This window comes from Hyperoodon ampullatus (genome assembly GCF_949752795.1).
Source record: "Hyperoodon ampullatus genome assembly, chromosome: 14".
NCBI lineage: Eukaryota > Metazoa > Chordata > Mammalia > Artiodactyla > Ziphiidae > Hyperoodon > Hyperoodon ampullatus.
Genome location: NC_136927.1, coordinates 66,059,580 through 66,072,832, shown reverse-complemented (window position 1 = coordinate 66,072,832; position 13,253 = coordinate 66,059,580). Strand labels below are relative to the sequence as shown.

The 13,253-nt window shown below is 50.0% G+C and overlaps 1 protein-coding gene across 2 annotated transcripts; it reads right to left on the bottom strand.

Annotated features, from left to right (window-relative positions):
- Positions 1–1,618: 1,618 nt before the first annotated feature.
- On the bottom strand, positions 1,619–12,298 carry TGIF2 (TGFB induced factor homeobox 2; the record flags this gene model as incomplete). Of its 2 annotated transcripts, XM_079718572.1 has the most annotated exons (3): positions 1,619–1,918; positions 2,036–2,140; positions 12,107–12,298. In XM_079718572.1, the coding sequence occupies 3 exons, from the start codon at positions 12,296–12,298 to the stop codon at positions 1,619–1,621; spliced, it is 597 nt and encodes a 198-aa protein (XP_079574698.1). The 2 variants fall into 2 exon arrangements, with proteins under 2 accessions (XP_079574698.1, XP_079574697.1); XM_079718571.1 differs by having other exon boundaries at positions 1,619–2,140.
- Positions 12,299–13,253: the final 955 nt, after the last annotated feature.

The window sequence follows — 13,253 nt, the reverse complement described above, 5'->3', positions numbered from 1 at the left end:
CTTTCTCCCAGCCAAGCCCACCCACGTCAGCCAATACCCAGGAACTCTCCCCCTGTGCCCAGCATGGCAACTTCAGGAAACTACAGGCTGAGGATCCTGACCTGTCTTTTGGCCCAGTAACAATGTTATTCAGAACAAAAATATTTCAGCTAATAACCTAGGATTAGTGTTTCTTAGGATATACTAGAAAGATGGGGTATATTGCTGTTGAATGCTATCAGCAATGAAACAGCAAAAAAAAAAAAAAAAAAGTGGGGCCCGGCGGGGGTAGGCGGGAGGAGAGTAAGACTAACTGTGATCCGTTTCACTGTGAAGTTCAGGGCAGGGGCTTCTGCAACTCCAATTTAAAGAGAGGTGCAACAGAAAGACACTCACAGCGAACAGGCTTCGTGACCGATTCCCAGCCCCAGCCTCCTCCCGGGGCAGTTCCACAGGCAGCTGGGGGAACTATTCCAGGTTTCCTCCAGGAACAGTTTCCGGCCACCATCATGGGAAAAGCTGCCCGTCTGGATCAGCGAAAAGGCCTTCCTGACCACTAGATGGCTCACTTCTCTCCAAGTAGGAGCAACAGGGAGCTTTTGACATTCTGGCCCCACTAAGCCAAGTTCCTAGAAGTAATTCAGAACTCAGGCCGTGGGGTGAAGCTTTCAAAGATAAAGTAGGGGAAAACATGAAAGAGAAACAAAACCACCACCCCACTGCTCAGCCTAGCTTACCTCCCCCTCCCCTACCCCACAATACAGTAAAAACCACCACCAACCAAGCAGAAAAACACCTCTATCATCCTTCTCTGCTCTGCACCTAGAAGGTTTGGTCAGATTTGCTGGACCCTCTCTGGCTGTGCCTTTATCCCCTTCTCCCTTCTGTGCATGATGCAGAAAAGCCAAAGCCCATAAAAGTTTTTTTCTAACTTTTTTTTGTAAACCAAACCAACAATAAACAACCATTTGGAATTTTGCAGAAATTTAGCTGGTCCCCCAAATGAAAATACTCCTTCCTTGTAAAACAATCACCAATTGCAGTGGTGGATTCTTCTCAGTTCATCAGACTCCACCAAGCAATGCACTCTCATTCCCCACACCTGGGCTAACTACTCCTGTTAATGCAAACCACAGCAAAGGGAAAAATAAACACAAAGTTTAGCAAAAACCTAAACATTCAACCGGAGTCGGTTCTGTTACATCTGCTGGGCTCCTCTTTTCTTCTGTTCACACTTATGAACCTGGAATGTCCACACTTAACAAAAAGAGGCCCTGTCAGGGGCAACTGGGACCCAGCACAGGTGTGAGTGAACTTGGCAGGTTTCCTGTGCCCAGCCCAGGAAAGCAGGTGGGAACAAAGGGGTCCCGGGGATTCTCTGCAGCAGCAGCACCATGCCTGTCTCCAGTCTCTTGGTCTCATCACTGAGGAGGCCTGGAGAAACGGCAGAGTCAGCAGAGGAGAGGTCCCATCACAGTGCAGTGACACCAGCTGGCGTCTTCCTGCTGAAGACCTCTGGACAGAGGAGATGATCCCGATGTTTGGCAGTGATCCAAAGAAAACCCTCTGTAGGAAGGGGAACCAAAACGGAAACCCAGGACAGCTGGCTCGAGCCTCGAGCACCCCTGTTGGCAGATGCCTACTTGGGGTTTTCAGAGACAAAAGAAATGGGAGTGCGCAGCAATGGGGGTGACGGGTCCTGCTGCTTCTGGAGCTCCATCTCAGCAGCCCTCTGGAGCGCCACCTCCACCAGCAGCTGGAAGCTGCTGAAGTCCTCCTTGTCCTGCTCTGGGGGTGTGGGCGGTGGTGTGTTGAAGAGTCCACCCGTGGGGCTTCCAGCTTCAGCCCTGGTCAGCAGGGTGAGTGTGCTACCAGGGGTCACCAGGGGCTTGGGGGGCTCCAGCTCGCCTTGTGGGAAGGTGGCTGCCGGCTTGTCTCCCTGGCCTGAGCGGAGCGGCATGGAGCACACGGACAAGGAGAGCACACTGGTGGGGGCCGGCACAGACACAGCCAGCACTGAGGGGCTGCCGCCTCGGGGGAGGGCCACATCGGAGGCTTTGCCCCCACGGCGGGAAATGGTGTACTGGTTGGGGTCTTTGCCGTCCTTCCGAAGCATGTCTGGGAGAAGCCGCCGCCGGGCGTTGATGAACCAGTTACAAATCTGGAATGAGAATGAGTTCGAGAGAGTGATCAGTTTACTCTCTCAAAACCGGCTGCAAAGCACCTGCATTCCTGGCCCCAGAAACACAGCAGCAAACAATTCAGGCACAATCGCAGCCCTCAGATTTATGTTGGGCAGAGAGAGTTAAAGAAGAAATCATATCATTGAAAATAAACTGCAACTGTCATCCAGCCAATGAAGGGAAGGTACGTCGGTGCTGTTGGACACAGTAATGGGAAGACCCAATCCAGTCTTCGTGGACGCGGGGTCGTATTCTCTGAGGAAGCGGCTTGCGAACTGAGATCTGGAGGATAAGCAGTAGGTTAGGTGGGAGGCCGGAGGGGAGAAGAGCGTTCGACTGAGAAGGGTCAACACCTGGGAAGTGCCTATGACGAGCTCAGAGAAGGAAGTCCCGTCTGGATGGAGTTCAGAGTGGTAACTAGAGGTTACCTCTCGTGGTGGGGATCTGGTTCTTTATTCTAAGGACGATGGGGAGCTGCAGGAGGGTTTTAGGCAAAGAATGCTAAAAATGCTATGTGGAGAACAGAGTGCAAGCAGAGTGCAAGGTTAGTAGTTCAAGTTAGGTTAAGGGAGATGAGAAGATGACAAACGTTTGATCTGTCTGGGAAACTGGAAATGACAGGACCTGGAGCCCAGTTGGATATGGGTGTGTGAGAGGAGAGGGGATGGGGCCAAGGGTCATTCACTCCTAAGATTCTAGAAGAGAGTCTTGCTGTATGCCAGGGAAAGAGCCACAAAGACACTAAAGGGACTCTCAGGTAGAAGAAAAGTTATTGTTTCCAAGCAAAACCAAGGTCAGTGGTTGACTGTGCATTCAACCAACATCCTTAAATCCTTTTTTCCTATATGCTGCTGAGAAAGCTACCATTAACCGTGACCCCATTCCTGTCCAGCTGATTGTTTAGATCAATCCTCTTGGGCCTATGCCTGAGGCATGACATTTCTTACTGTTAAGTGGTCTGCTGCAAAACCAAGGCATATCTAGCACCCATCCTATATTTGTCTGGACCCTTTATAATAGCCTCCAGATTCACAGCTCTCCAATCCAGCCTCGTCACTGGTTGTCACTCACTTTCTAAAATGCAGTACTGTTATTCCTGTTCTAAAAAACTGCCATTTGTCTCCTACTGCCTATAGGAACAACTCCAGACTCTTGGGCCTGGGTGGTAAAAGCCTCCCCTGTTCATGGCCTATCTTTCCAGCCCTTGTATTCTTCTTCTTCTTCTTCATTTATTTATTTTTGGCTGCGTTGGGTCTTTGTTGCTGCGTGTGGACTTCTCATTGCAGTGGCTTCTCGGTGCAGAACATGGGCTCTAGGCGCATGGGCGTCAGTACTTGTGGCTTGTGTGCTCTAAAGCTCAGGCTCAGTAGTTGTGGTGCACGGGCTTAGTTGCTCTGCAGCATGTGGGATCTTCCCGGACCAGGGCTTGAACCCATGTCGCCCTGCACGGGCAGGTGGATTCTTAACCACTGTGCCACCAGGGAAGTCCCTATATTCTTCTTCATGTGAAATTGCTCACCAGCCCTCATTGAGGCCCTGTGCTTTAAAAAACAAAACAAAACACAACTCCATGCCTTTTGCACATCACATTCCTTCTTTCTGGAACACCCTCTTCTCTACCTGGAGAATGCCTACTATTCTAAGTCTTGGCTGATCTAAGATATTAGAGACTGGGCTGAGGCAGAGGAAATGGTTTCAAAACATCTCTCCTCACCTACAGCTGCTGTAGGGCCTGGCAGTTTCTTTTCATACTTGAATGAGTAACACCATGAGGGTAGATAACTGTTCAGGAAGAGTGTGAATAGTTTCTGCACACCCCAGAGAAGGCACCTAATCATGGCATCATTACTGATCAGCTAAAAGACCAGCCACTTACCCCCTCCTTCCTTTCATTTACTCCTAACAGCCTGGAGATGTGACAAGACCAGTCCTTTAACAAGCTCCCCTGGGCATTATTTTAGAAGTTATGGATTAGACTAGAGAACAGTTTCTTAGCTGCATGGCTGGTGTAAGCTCATAAATACAAAACCCGTTTTTCCTTAAATAGGCAAATACAACCCTTTATCATTGTTTCCATGTCTTTCTCCCTCTTGCCCTCCACTGGAGGAGCTGCCACAGGGGAAAAGTTGCCTAAACTTTCTTGCTAACAGAAAAGTAGCTGGAGAGAAGAAACAAACTGTGGGAGTGTGTTGGTGATGAGGCCTGGGTGTGGCATGGTATGCCTCCACATATCTAGGCATCTTTCTGGGAGCCTTCGTTGAGAAGCTTTACCAATAGCTGCCGTTTACTAAGCACTGTACATCTACGCAATTTTCTTCTAACAGTTGTATCAGCCCTGTGAGTTTGATCAGCTCCCATTTTACTGATGAACATATATAAAGTTGAGCCTGGAGAAGTCAGGCAGGATTCTACCTCTAGCCAAGGATCCCCAAGCCTGGACCTTTGGATCTGGAGGAACGAGAACCCCTACTCTCTGAATCTTTCTCTCAGACTATCACAGGACCCCAGAGCCCAGCTTATTTTACTCACTAGAATGGTCAAGTTAGAACTTCTCACCTTCCTGTTGCTCTCCCTTTCAAGGCTTCGTGCTCACTCAAATAATATTTATTGATGCTTGCTATGTGCCAGGCCAGTTCTCGGTGCTGGGGATGCTTCTGTCAATTAAATAGATATGCACTCTGCCTTGTGGAGCTTATAGTCCGTCTAGTTGTGGAGACTGGCAATGAACGAACATCACTATAGCAACAAGAAGTGCCAGGAAGGAAACAGACAGGAATAAAAAGATAGTATATAAAGATAAGAGAGACCTCCGTAGATAAGGGGTCTGGGAAGGCTGAGACCTAACAGATAAGAAAGAGCCAGCCACACAGAAAGCTGAGGGAAGAGTGTTCTAGACAGAGGGAACAGTAAATGTCAAGGTCCTGAGGCAGGAAAGGGTTTGGTTTAAGGAACAGACAGAAAGCAGGCAGGGCTGATCCCACTAGGCCAGAACACCATGGTTAACCACCAAAGGGGCCTAAACAGTGGCTTAAGCTAGTTTTCAAACTGTACGTCCTTCTCCTGGTCCTGTCTTTTCTCTCCTCTTAGTTCATCAACGGAAACTTACAGAGCACGTAGTAGCTGCTGTAGGGGAAGAAATGAAAGGAACCCCTCCCGCACACCCCTCCTGTGCTGAGAGGCCAGGAACTGTGCGGGCTGCAGCAATGCCTAACATTCCTCTAATGGGTGACTGGATCAAAGGCCCAACTCTCCTCAGGGCTCCCATACCAGTTTCTACCCCTGCCTATCACCTTCCTTAGCTGACACCTGGGCAAGGCCTTGAGTACCACTACCCAGACAAAGGGATGGCCACCTATGACAAGAGCGGGCGCCTGGAGTTGGCATGGCTCCTTGCCCAGCAGCCTGCAGCTGTACCTGTTCCACAGGTGACCCAAGGATAGCACCAGGCTCCAGGTCCTGTCAGGCTGGGAAAACTCATGGGCAGGGCAGAGCCAGAGCCTTCTTGGGGCTTCTCTCCCTTTCCATTCCAGCCTGGAAGGACCCTGCTTCTGGGGTTCTCATTTACCCCTTTACCTCTCCGGTCCTCTCAGTGTACACGTACACACACACACACACACGCGTGCGTGCGTGCGCACGCCAGCAGGCATCAGCTGACACTGTTTGAGCTGCTCCCTCCAATCCTGGCTGGAGCTGCAGGGGAGCCCCAAGGGAGAAGTAAGACTGAACAGCTGAGTGGACGAAGGAACTAAGGATCTTTGACACAAGGTATCACGCCAACCATCTCACTCGCATTATGTTTAATCTGCATGACAGCCTGGACGGTAGTAAGCAGTGTCCCCAAAGTACTACAGAGAGACCTGGAACTCAGAGATGAGAGAACCTGCCCAAAGTCACACAGCCTCCGAGTACAGAGCCGGGATTCAAACTCAGGTCTCCTGCTGCTGTTCCCATCTGGTCTGCTGTCTTACCAAAAGAGGAACAAAATGGATAGCTGCAAGGCATCACCATAATCCTAAAAGCAGACTCTGGCTGAACACAAAACATATCAGGTGCTGTTCTGAACATTTCCCATCTAACTAATTTAATCTTCAACAGCCTATGAGACAGGTTCTGTGATGATCTCCATTTTATGTGAACCACTGAAGAAACAGAGGCCCTGATCAGAGAGATTCAGTAACTTGCTCAAGGGCACAAGGGCAAAGGCTAGGATGTGATCCAGACAGCCTGATTCCAGGCTACTACCACTGTCAGGTGAAGATAAGAGACGGAGGAGAGTCAGCCTGAGGCCTTTTCTCCTTGTTCAGATGCTTCCATCTCTCCATCCTGCAGCTGCCTCCTTGGCTACCTGCGCTACAGGAGAGCACTACACCTCTCCACCTCAGCCCAGGACGCAGGGGAAACGTGACCTGGGTCAAGAGGAGTAGGGACTAGTGCTTTTGCTGAGAGCAGTCCTGGGGAGGGGAGCCTGGTGTTTACTAGCAGATGCGTGGGCACTTAGCCTCTAGTTGCACCTCCCATTTTGGCTTCTAATTCTGAGACGAGAACAGCAGAAAAACACCCCCCCTCCCACATGCTCACCCTGGTCCACAGAAAACTTGGCAGCCTACTTACTGTTTTGTCTTCTCATCCGATAGAAATGCACAGCTGAGGGCAGCCGGGCAAGGGCACATGGCCCGAGTGCACCACCAGTGCCAGCTGTGATAATGGGCTCTGCGGATTTTCTGTAGCCCCTTCCAGCAGCCTGACCCACGCCTAAGTCAGGAAAAAAGCATGTGACTTGCCCCAATTCAAGGTCCTTGGGGAGGGGGTAGGAGAATGCCAAGGTGAATTCTGTGATTGATTCGGCAAAACACAGGCTGGGTGCCTGAAAGCCTGTCTCTACCATAAAGCAGGGCTCTATCTGAAAAGCTGCTGCCCTGTCAGTATTTTTTTTTTTTTTTTAATCAGTGGCTGAGATGAAGGACACGGGAGGAATCACTGTGGCAAATGGGAGTGGGAGGGGCCCTGGGGAGCAGATAAAGGCCCTGAGGACCAGAGCAGGGCTTTTGAAGGCGACACAAGTGCTTTAATTGTAATGTCTTTTCAACTGTGAAAGACAGAAGCAAAAGAGGGGAGAGAGAGGGCATGGAGAGACCTTTCCCAAACACCACGGTCCCTCAACCTGCGTTGTGACCACCCGTATCCAGGTGCTCCTAAAGGCTGCTGGCTGTATTAGAATAACCTTGAGGGTGATTTAAAAAAACTGCTGTCTCATCTGCTTCATAGATGGGGGGCAGGGGAGAGGGCTGGGTGGAATCAGGCATGTGTTTTTAAACAAGCTCTCCAGAGTTCTGCCACCCAAGCTTAGGAACCAATCAATGGTTTAACCCACTGGTTTAACTTGTCCGTGCGGGCCAAACTCTTTACTTAAGCAAAAAAGCTTACACAAAAGCTCAAAAAATATACAAATGAAAGGCCTTAAGGTGGGGAGACAGGGGTTACCAGGAGGAAGAATCGGGAGGCAGCAATCTGTGGAGCCAGAGTAAGGACAGCAGCCAGGCCACGCCCTCACCACACAGCAGGCCGCTACAGCTTCTGCACCAGGCTCCTTTCTTGCCCAGTACAAGTACCAGAGGGACTGCTGCCCCCCACCTCCCCAATCCTTCAAGTCCGTCAGGATTCCATTCATATACAGCTTCCGGAGAAGCCTTGCCTACCAGGGCAGCTCAGCTGACACACATGGGTAATTAATTACACTGAATTCTCAGTCCTTTCGATGTCTTCCCTCCCCCAGGGGGGACAGTGCCGTTTCTACTGTTGTGTTGTTCCCAGCACACAGCACTGGGTCTGGCACAGAGCACACCCCCAATCAATATTACACAGAGAAGGAATGGGCACGAACCGTCCCCGCCACACTTACCTCCCTGCCCAACTGGCAGCCCCTTAGAACAGAAACCACAGCAATAAAGTGGGCTTACAGGGTGTCACTGGGACCTGTGAAAATCCTTCACAAATGACTTTTTGGTTTTACCCTCCCAACTGCCTCGCCCCGGGCAAGTACCAGCTAACCAGTTAGTTAAATAACTCATTGACTTGCTAATGAGATTGCTCCTGGGCCGGTTAAAGAAGACAATCGAAAGGGAGGTCCCCAGGGAGAGAGAAAACAAACTTGGCAAAATGTTGATGCTTGCTGGAGCCAGGTGACTGGTGCCAGGGGTGCGTTATAATATTCTCTTACTTTTGCGGTTATCTGCAAACGTTCCTAATAAGCAATGGAAATTTTTAAAATTAAATACAGGAAAAAGAGATGCCTCCGGGGACTGACTTAAACCAGCTTTTCCAGATTGAGGAGCCACTACATTTCCTTTATTTCTGAGGCCCTGCCTATTGACATTTCCAACACTTTTGTTTTCTTTTTTTATTTTGGGCCCCACGCGCGGCTTGCAGGATCTCAGTTCCACGACCAGGGATTGAACCCAGGGCCCTCGGCGGTGAAAGTTCAGAGTCCTAACCACTGGACCACCAGGGAATTCCCTCTAGCACTTTTATCTTCATTTTGTCACTTCAACAATTATTTACTGAGCACCCACCAGACACCTGGCATTGAGCTAACACTGAGGATGTAGTGATAAATAAGTCTAGGCCTCTGGAGTTTAGTGTGTTCTAAAAAGCAATCGGTCAAGTCCAAATGCTGACCCAGTCCCGGTGCTGTGGGAGCACAGAGCTCCTCTAGGGGTCAGGAGTCTCCCTGGTCAGGGCTGGGAGCAAAGCGGTGGGGGGTATCTATCAGTGTGGCAGCAACATGGGGGGCCAGGGATGAGGCCCGCTGCACAGATTGGGAAAGATGATGTTGTCAACAGGTTGGCAGGAGCCACTGAAGGGTTTTAAGTAGGGGAGTGACGTGATCAGATGATGATAGGTTGGACTAGGGTAGGAAAGAAGCTATATTCCGGAAATATTTAAGGGGTAATGTATAGGAATTGGTGAGACCAAAGGAGCTGAGAAAGGGCTATCAAGGGGAGCCCCTTAGAAAGGGAAGGACCCAGCTTGGACAAACTACCTGTTATCAGTCAGGAAGTCTGGGGTGCCTGTGAGACCTTCAAGCACAGATGTATGGCTGGTGCTGCTTGGAATTCATGGTACAGTTTCCATCAAGGAGCACTAGATGGACCCCACTGCTCCTTTTTTTTTTTTTGGCCGCACTGTGCAGCAGGTGGGATCTTAGTTCCCTGACCAGACCAGGGATCAAACCCATGTGGAGTCTTAACCACTGGACCACCAGGGAAGCCCCCCCACCGCTCCTTAACTCTCAGCAGCCTCTAGAACAGGGTGGCCACCAGTGGAACCCCTTCCACCAGGGGATGCCAGGATCCAGCCAGCCCTTCCTCAGAAGTCTCCAGCAGCTAATCCTGAAATGGATTAGCTGTAGCCCCAGACCTACATTTCTGTAAGTGGCATCTGGGGATATGCCGTCCTAGGGGCCCACTAGTTCCCCACAAGAATGTTTTGGTTTTGTGTTTCCAATTTGTTCACGAGTAGGAGTGCCGTGGCCTCTGGCAACACAGGTTTGCTCAACTCTGGAGCCAGTGCCTCTGTCATACTACACATCATAGTGAAGTCAACAAAACACCATCCACCATTTGTTATTCATGCAGTTAGATGGAATCTCATTCGTTTTACATCTATTTACTTTGGAAAACTGTTTGGTTATTTCACAGTTGTGTATAAGAGCAAAAGCAAGAGGTTTTTTACCCAGTTTTATGTCTGTACATGCTTAAGTGACGTGATAAAAATTATTCAAGTGTACATTGTGAGGGAGGCAAGTCCGTGAAAAAGATTTTCTTTAAGAGGAGTCAGTACATTATTCAGACTTGAGAAAGTGTCCCTGATAAAAGGCAATTTCAATACAGTGTGGAATGGTTTGGTCGCACAGGTAAGAGGCACACTGAGATACACAGCTGGGGGAATCAGAGAATGCTTTCATGAGAAAATGCTTAAACAGAGTGGGCCAGGCTCAGAGAGGTCAAGAAACCAAGGGAGAAGGCCCGGAGGGCTGGGCGTTCAGGGGCCCCAGAGACAGGAAGAACTAGGCTGCAGGCAGTAAGATTAACAAAGAGGCTATCTAGGTAATCCTGGCTCTTAGGCACCAAGACTTTGGCTTGTGCTGTTCTGCATCCTGTGAGTTCAAGGCCACCTCTTCTGGGAGGCCTTCTGGGGCTCCAGGCCTGCTCAGAAGCCCTGCCCTGAGTCTCTGCTGCCATCTGTCCCAGCGGGGATCACTTTTTGCAAACATCAGTGGCCAGGTCTTCCCCTGCTTTCCCATCCCAGACTAGACACTCCCTAGGGTAGGCATGTGCCTGGATCCTCTCTGGGATCCCAACCCTGCCCCGCATAGAGCTGGGCATAGTGCAGCGCTTGTCGGTAAACTCGTGAGGTTCTAGGAACTGCTAGGCGAGACCTATGATCTAGGAGAGATGAGGATGAAAGGGAGAGGAAGAAGCGCCCACACTGTGCCCAACACCTCACAGCGGGCCTTGAACTCTTCTCAGTCCTGCCCCCCAACATTTACGTACCAGGAAAGTGCTACAATCAGCCCCCTTTTCAGGTGAGGAAACACGAAGCTCAGAAAGGAGGCAGTGACTTGGCCAATGTCCAGGCTTTCTCTTGTGGAGAAGATGGGATCCGAGTCAGGGTCAGTAGCTCTAGAGCCTTTCTCACAGACAGACTCCGATCAGCCACTGCCCAGCGAGTATAAAGTCAGGTGACAGGAATTCTGAGGGGCGAATACTCACCACGAGGCTTCGTGGAAGAGGGCGCAGCTGGAAGAGGTGGGGGGTTCAGAGTAGGGTAAGGGAAAGAGAGATGGCGCCAGGGATCGGAGTAGTGGGCCAGGAAAGAACAGAGGTGGAAGGGGAGGCGGCAGGGGGTGGGGTGGGGGGAGTGGGGCGCCAGCGGGGCAGAGGGTGGGCCTTTGCTAGGCTGGGGGCCTGTTCTGTGTCTCCCAGGTAGGTGAGAGCCCAACTGGAGGCAAGGCAAGGCAGCGGCAGTCCTGGGGGTCTCACCTCAGCATCAGGAAAACAGAACAAAAACACCTGTAGGTCAGCAACTGGGGCAATTCAAAGGGGGTAATACCTCTCACTCTGACCAAAAGTGGATAACATGGGCTTCCCTGGTGGCGCAGTGGTTGAGAGTCCGCCTGCTGATGCAGGGGACATGGGTTCGTGCCCTGGTCCGGGAGGATCCCACATGCTGCGGCATGGCTGGGCCCGTGAGCCATGGCCGCTGAGCCTGCGCGTCCGGAGCCTGTGCTCCGCAACGGGAGAGGCCACAACAGTGAGGGGCCCGTGTACCACAAAAAAAAAAAAAAAGTGGATAACATGATCTTCTGAGCGTGTTCATGTTCGTGGTTCACAGAGCACTTTCACATCCAGTTCTGAATCTATTCCTCCCAACGGTTCAGTCAGGCAGTATAATCCCACTTTACAGATGGGAAATCAAGATGTGGTTTACAACTCCTGCGTGGCAGAATGGGGTTTCGACCCCAGAACCTCTGACTTCTGCCCTTTCCTTAACTGTGACTCCAACTCATTTTTAACCACTCTGCAGATCACCAGCTGCCCCGTGAAACCAAACTGCCATCCAAGTACCAATCTGGGGCTAAAGGCCAAATCCCAGACACTCAATGCCTCCTCACCCTCTCCCAGCCTCCAGTGTTAATGACGACACCTAGGCATTAATAACAAACAATTCCTTGCCTCTTCATAACTCTCCAAAATCTGAAATCTAGCTGCAATGACTTCATGCAATTGTCTTCCCTTGAGGCAGAGAGGGTAGGTATTCTCATCTGACCTACAAAGAAACTGAGGCCCGGAGAGGGGAAGTGACCAGCCCAAGGCCATACAGTTGAGTCAGTGACAGGGCTGGGACAGGACCAAAATCCAGGTCTCCTGCTACCCGCTCCTTACCTGCAGCACCGACAGGTTGGTCTGTCCAGAAAGGCTCAGCTTCTCCTGCTCTGAGGGGTAGGCGTTGTAGCGGTGCAGGTACAGCCAGTCCCGGAGGATCTTCACCGACTCCTTGGGCAGGTTCCCTCTGCGCTTCCTCTTGCCTGCCAGGGAGAGGAGGCCTTCATCCTCACCCAGGTCACTGTCTGACATGGTGTCGAGGGGCTACGCTGGACCTCAGGCAAGCCTAAAACAGGTGACAAAGGGGAGGGGAACATTATTACCGTGCGGTAATAACCCTTTGACCCTTTCCCTAGTCTTCCAGCACAACATTACTAGAGCCTAGGACACCAGAAACGGGGTAATCGGAATTCAAAGTCTCAGGCCATACTAAAGCCTGGGCAAGGTAGAAGGAAGGGTCCAAAATGCCTCTATTTCATCAGGCCGGTAGATAACTACTGAAATAAATGGCAGATCATTAATAAGCAGAACCAGACTAGAATTACAGCTACCACTGAGGCCTGTTTTCCATGCTCTGTACTGAGCATTTCACCTTTATTATCTCATTCAGTCCTCACAAATGCCCTTGTAAGGGAGACACTAATATCATCATCATTTTACAGATGAGAAAAACCAAGGCCCAGAGAGATTCAGAAAGTCACCCAAGATACTCTGGCTGTTAAACAGTTACCATGTGACCCAGTAATTTCACTCCTAAGGTAGCTAAGCTACGAAGAGGAATGAAAACCCATGTCCACACAAAACCTTGTACAAAAATGTTTATAGTAACATTATTCATAATAGTCAAAGGTGGAAGCAACCCAAGTGTCCTCCAACAGATGAATGGTTAAACAAAATGTGGTGTATCCATAATAGAGCAGAATATTATTCAGCCATAAAAAGGAAGTTCCGATCCATGCTATAATACGGATGAACCTTGCAACTATTATGCTAAGTGAAAGAAGCAAGTCACAAAAAACACATACTATATGATTCCGTTTTTATGAAATGTCCAGAATGGGCTGGAGGGGATAGAAGAGTGATAACTAAAGGGTATGAAGTTTCTTTTCCAGGTGATAAAAATGTTCTAAAATTGATTGTGGTGATGGTTGCATAATTGTGAATATACAGTGAAAAAAACTGGTGAAAAAAACACTGGTTTGCTTTA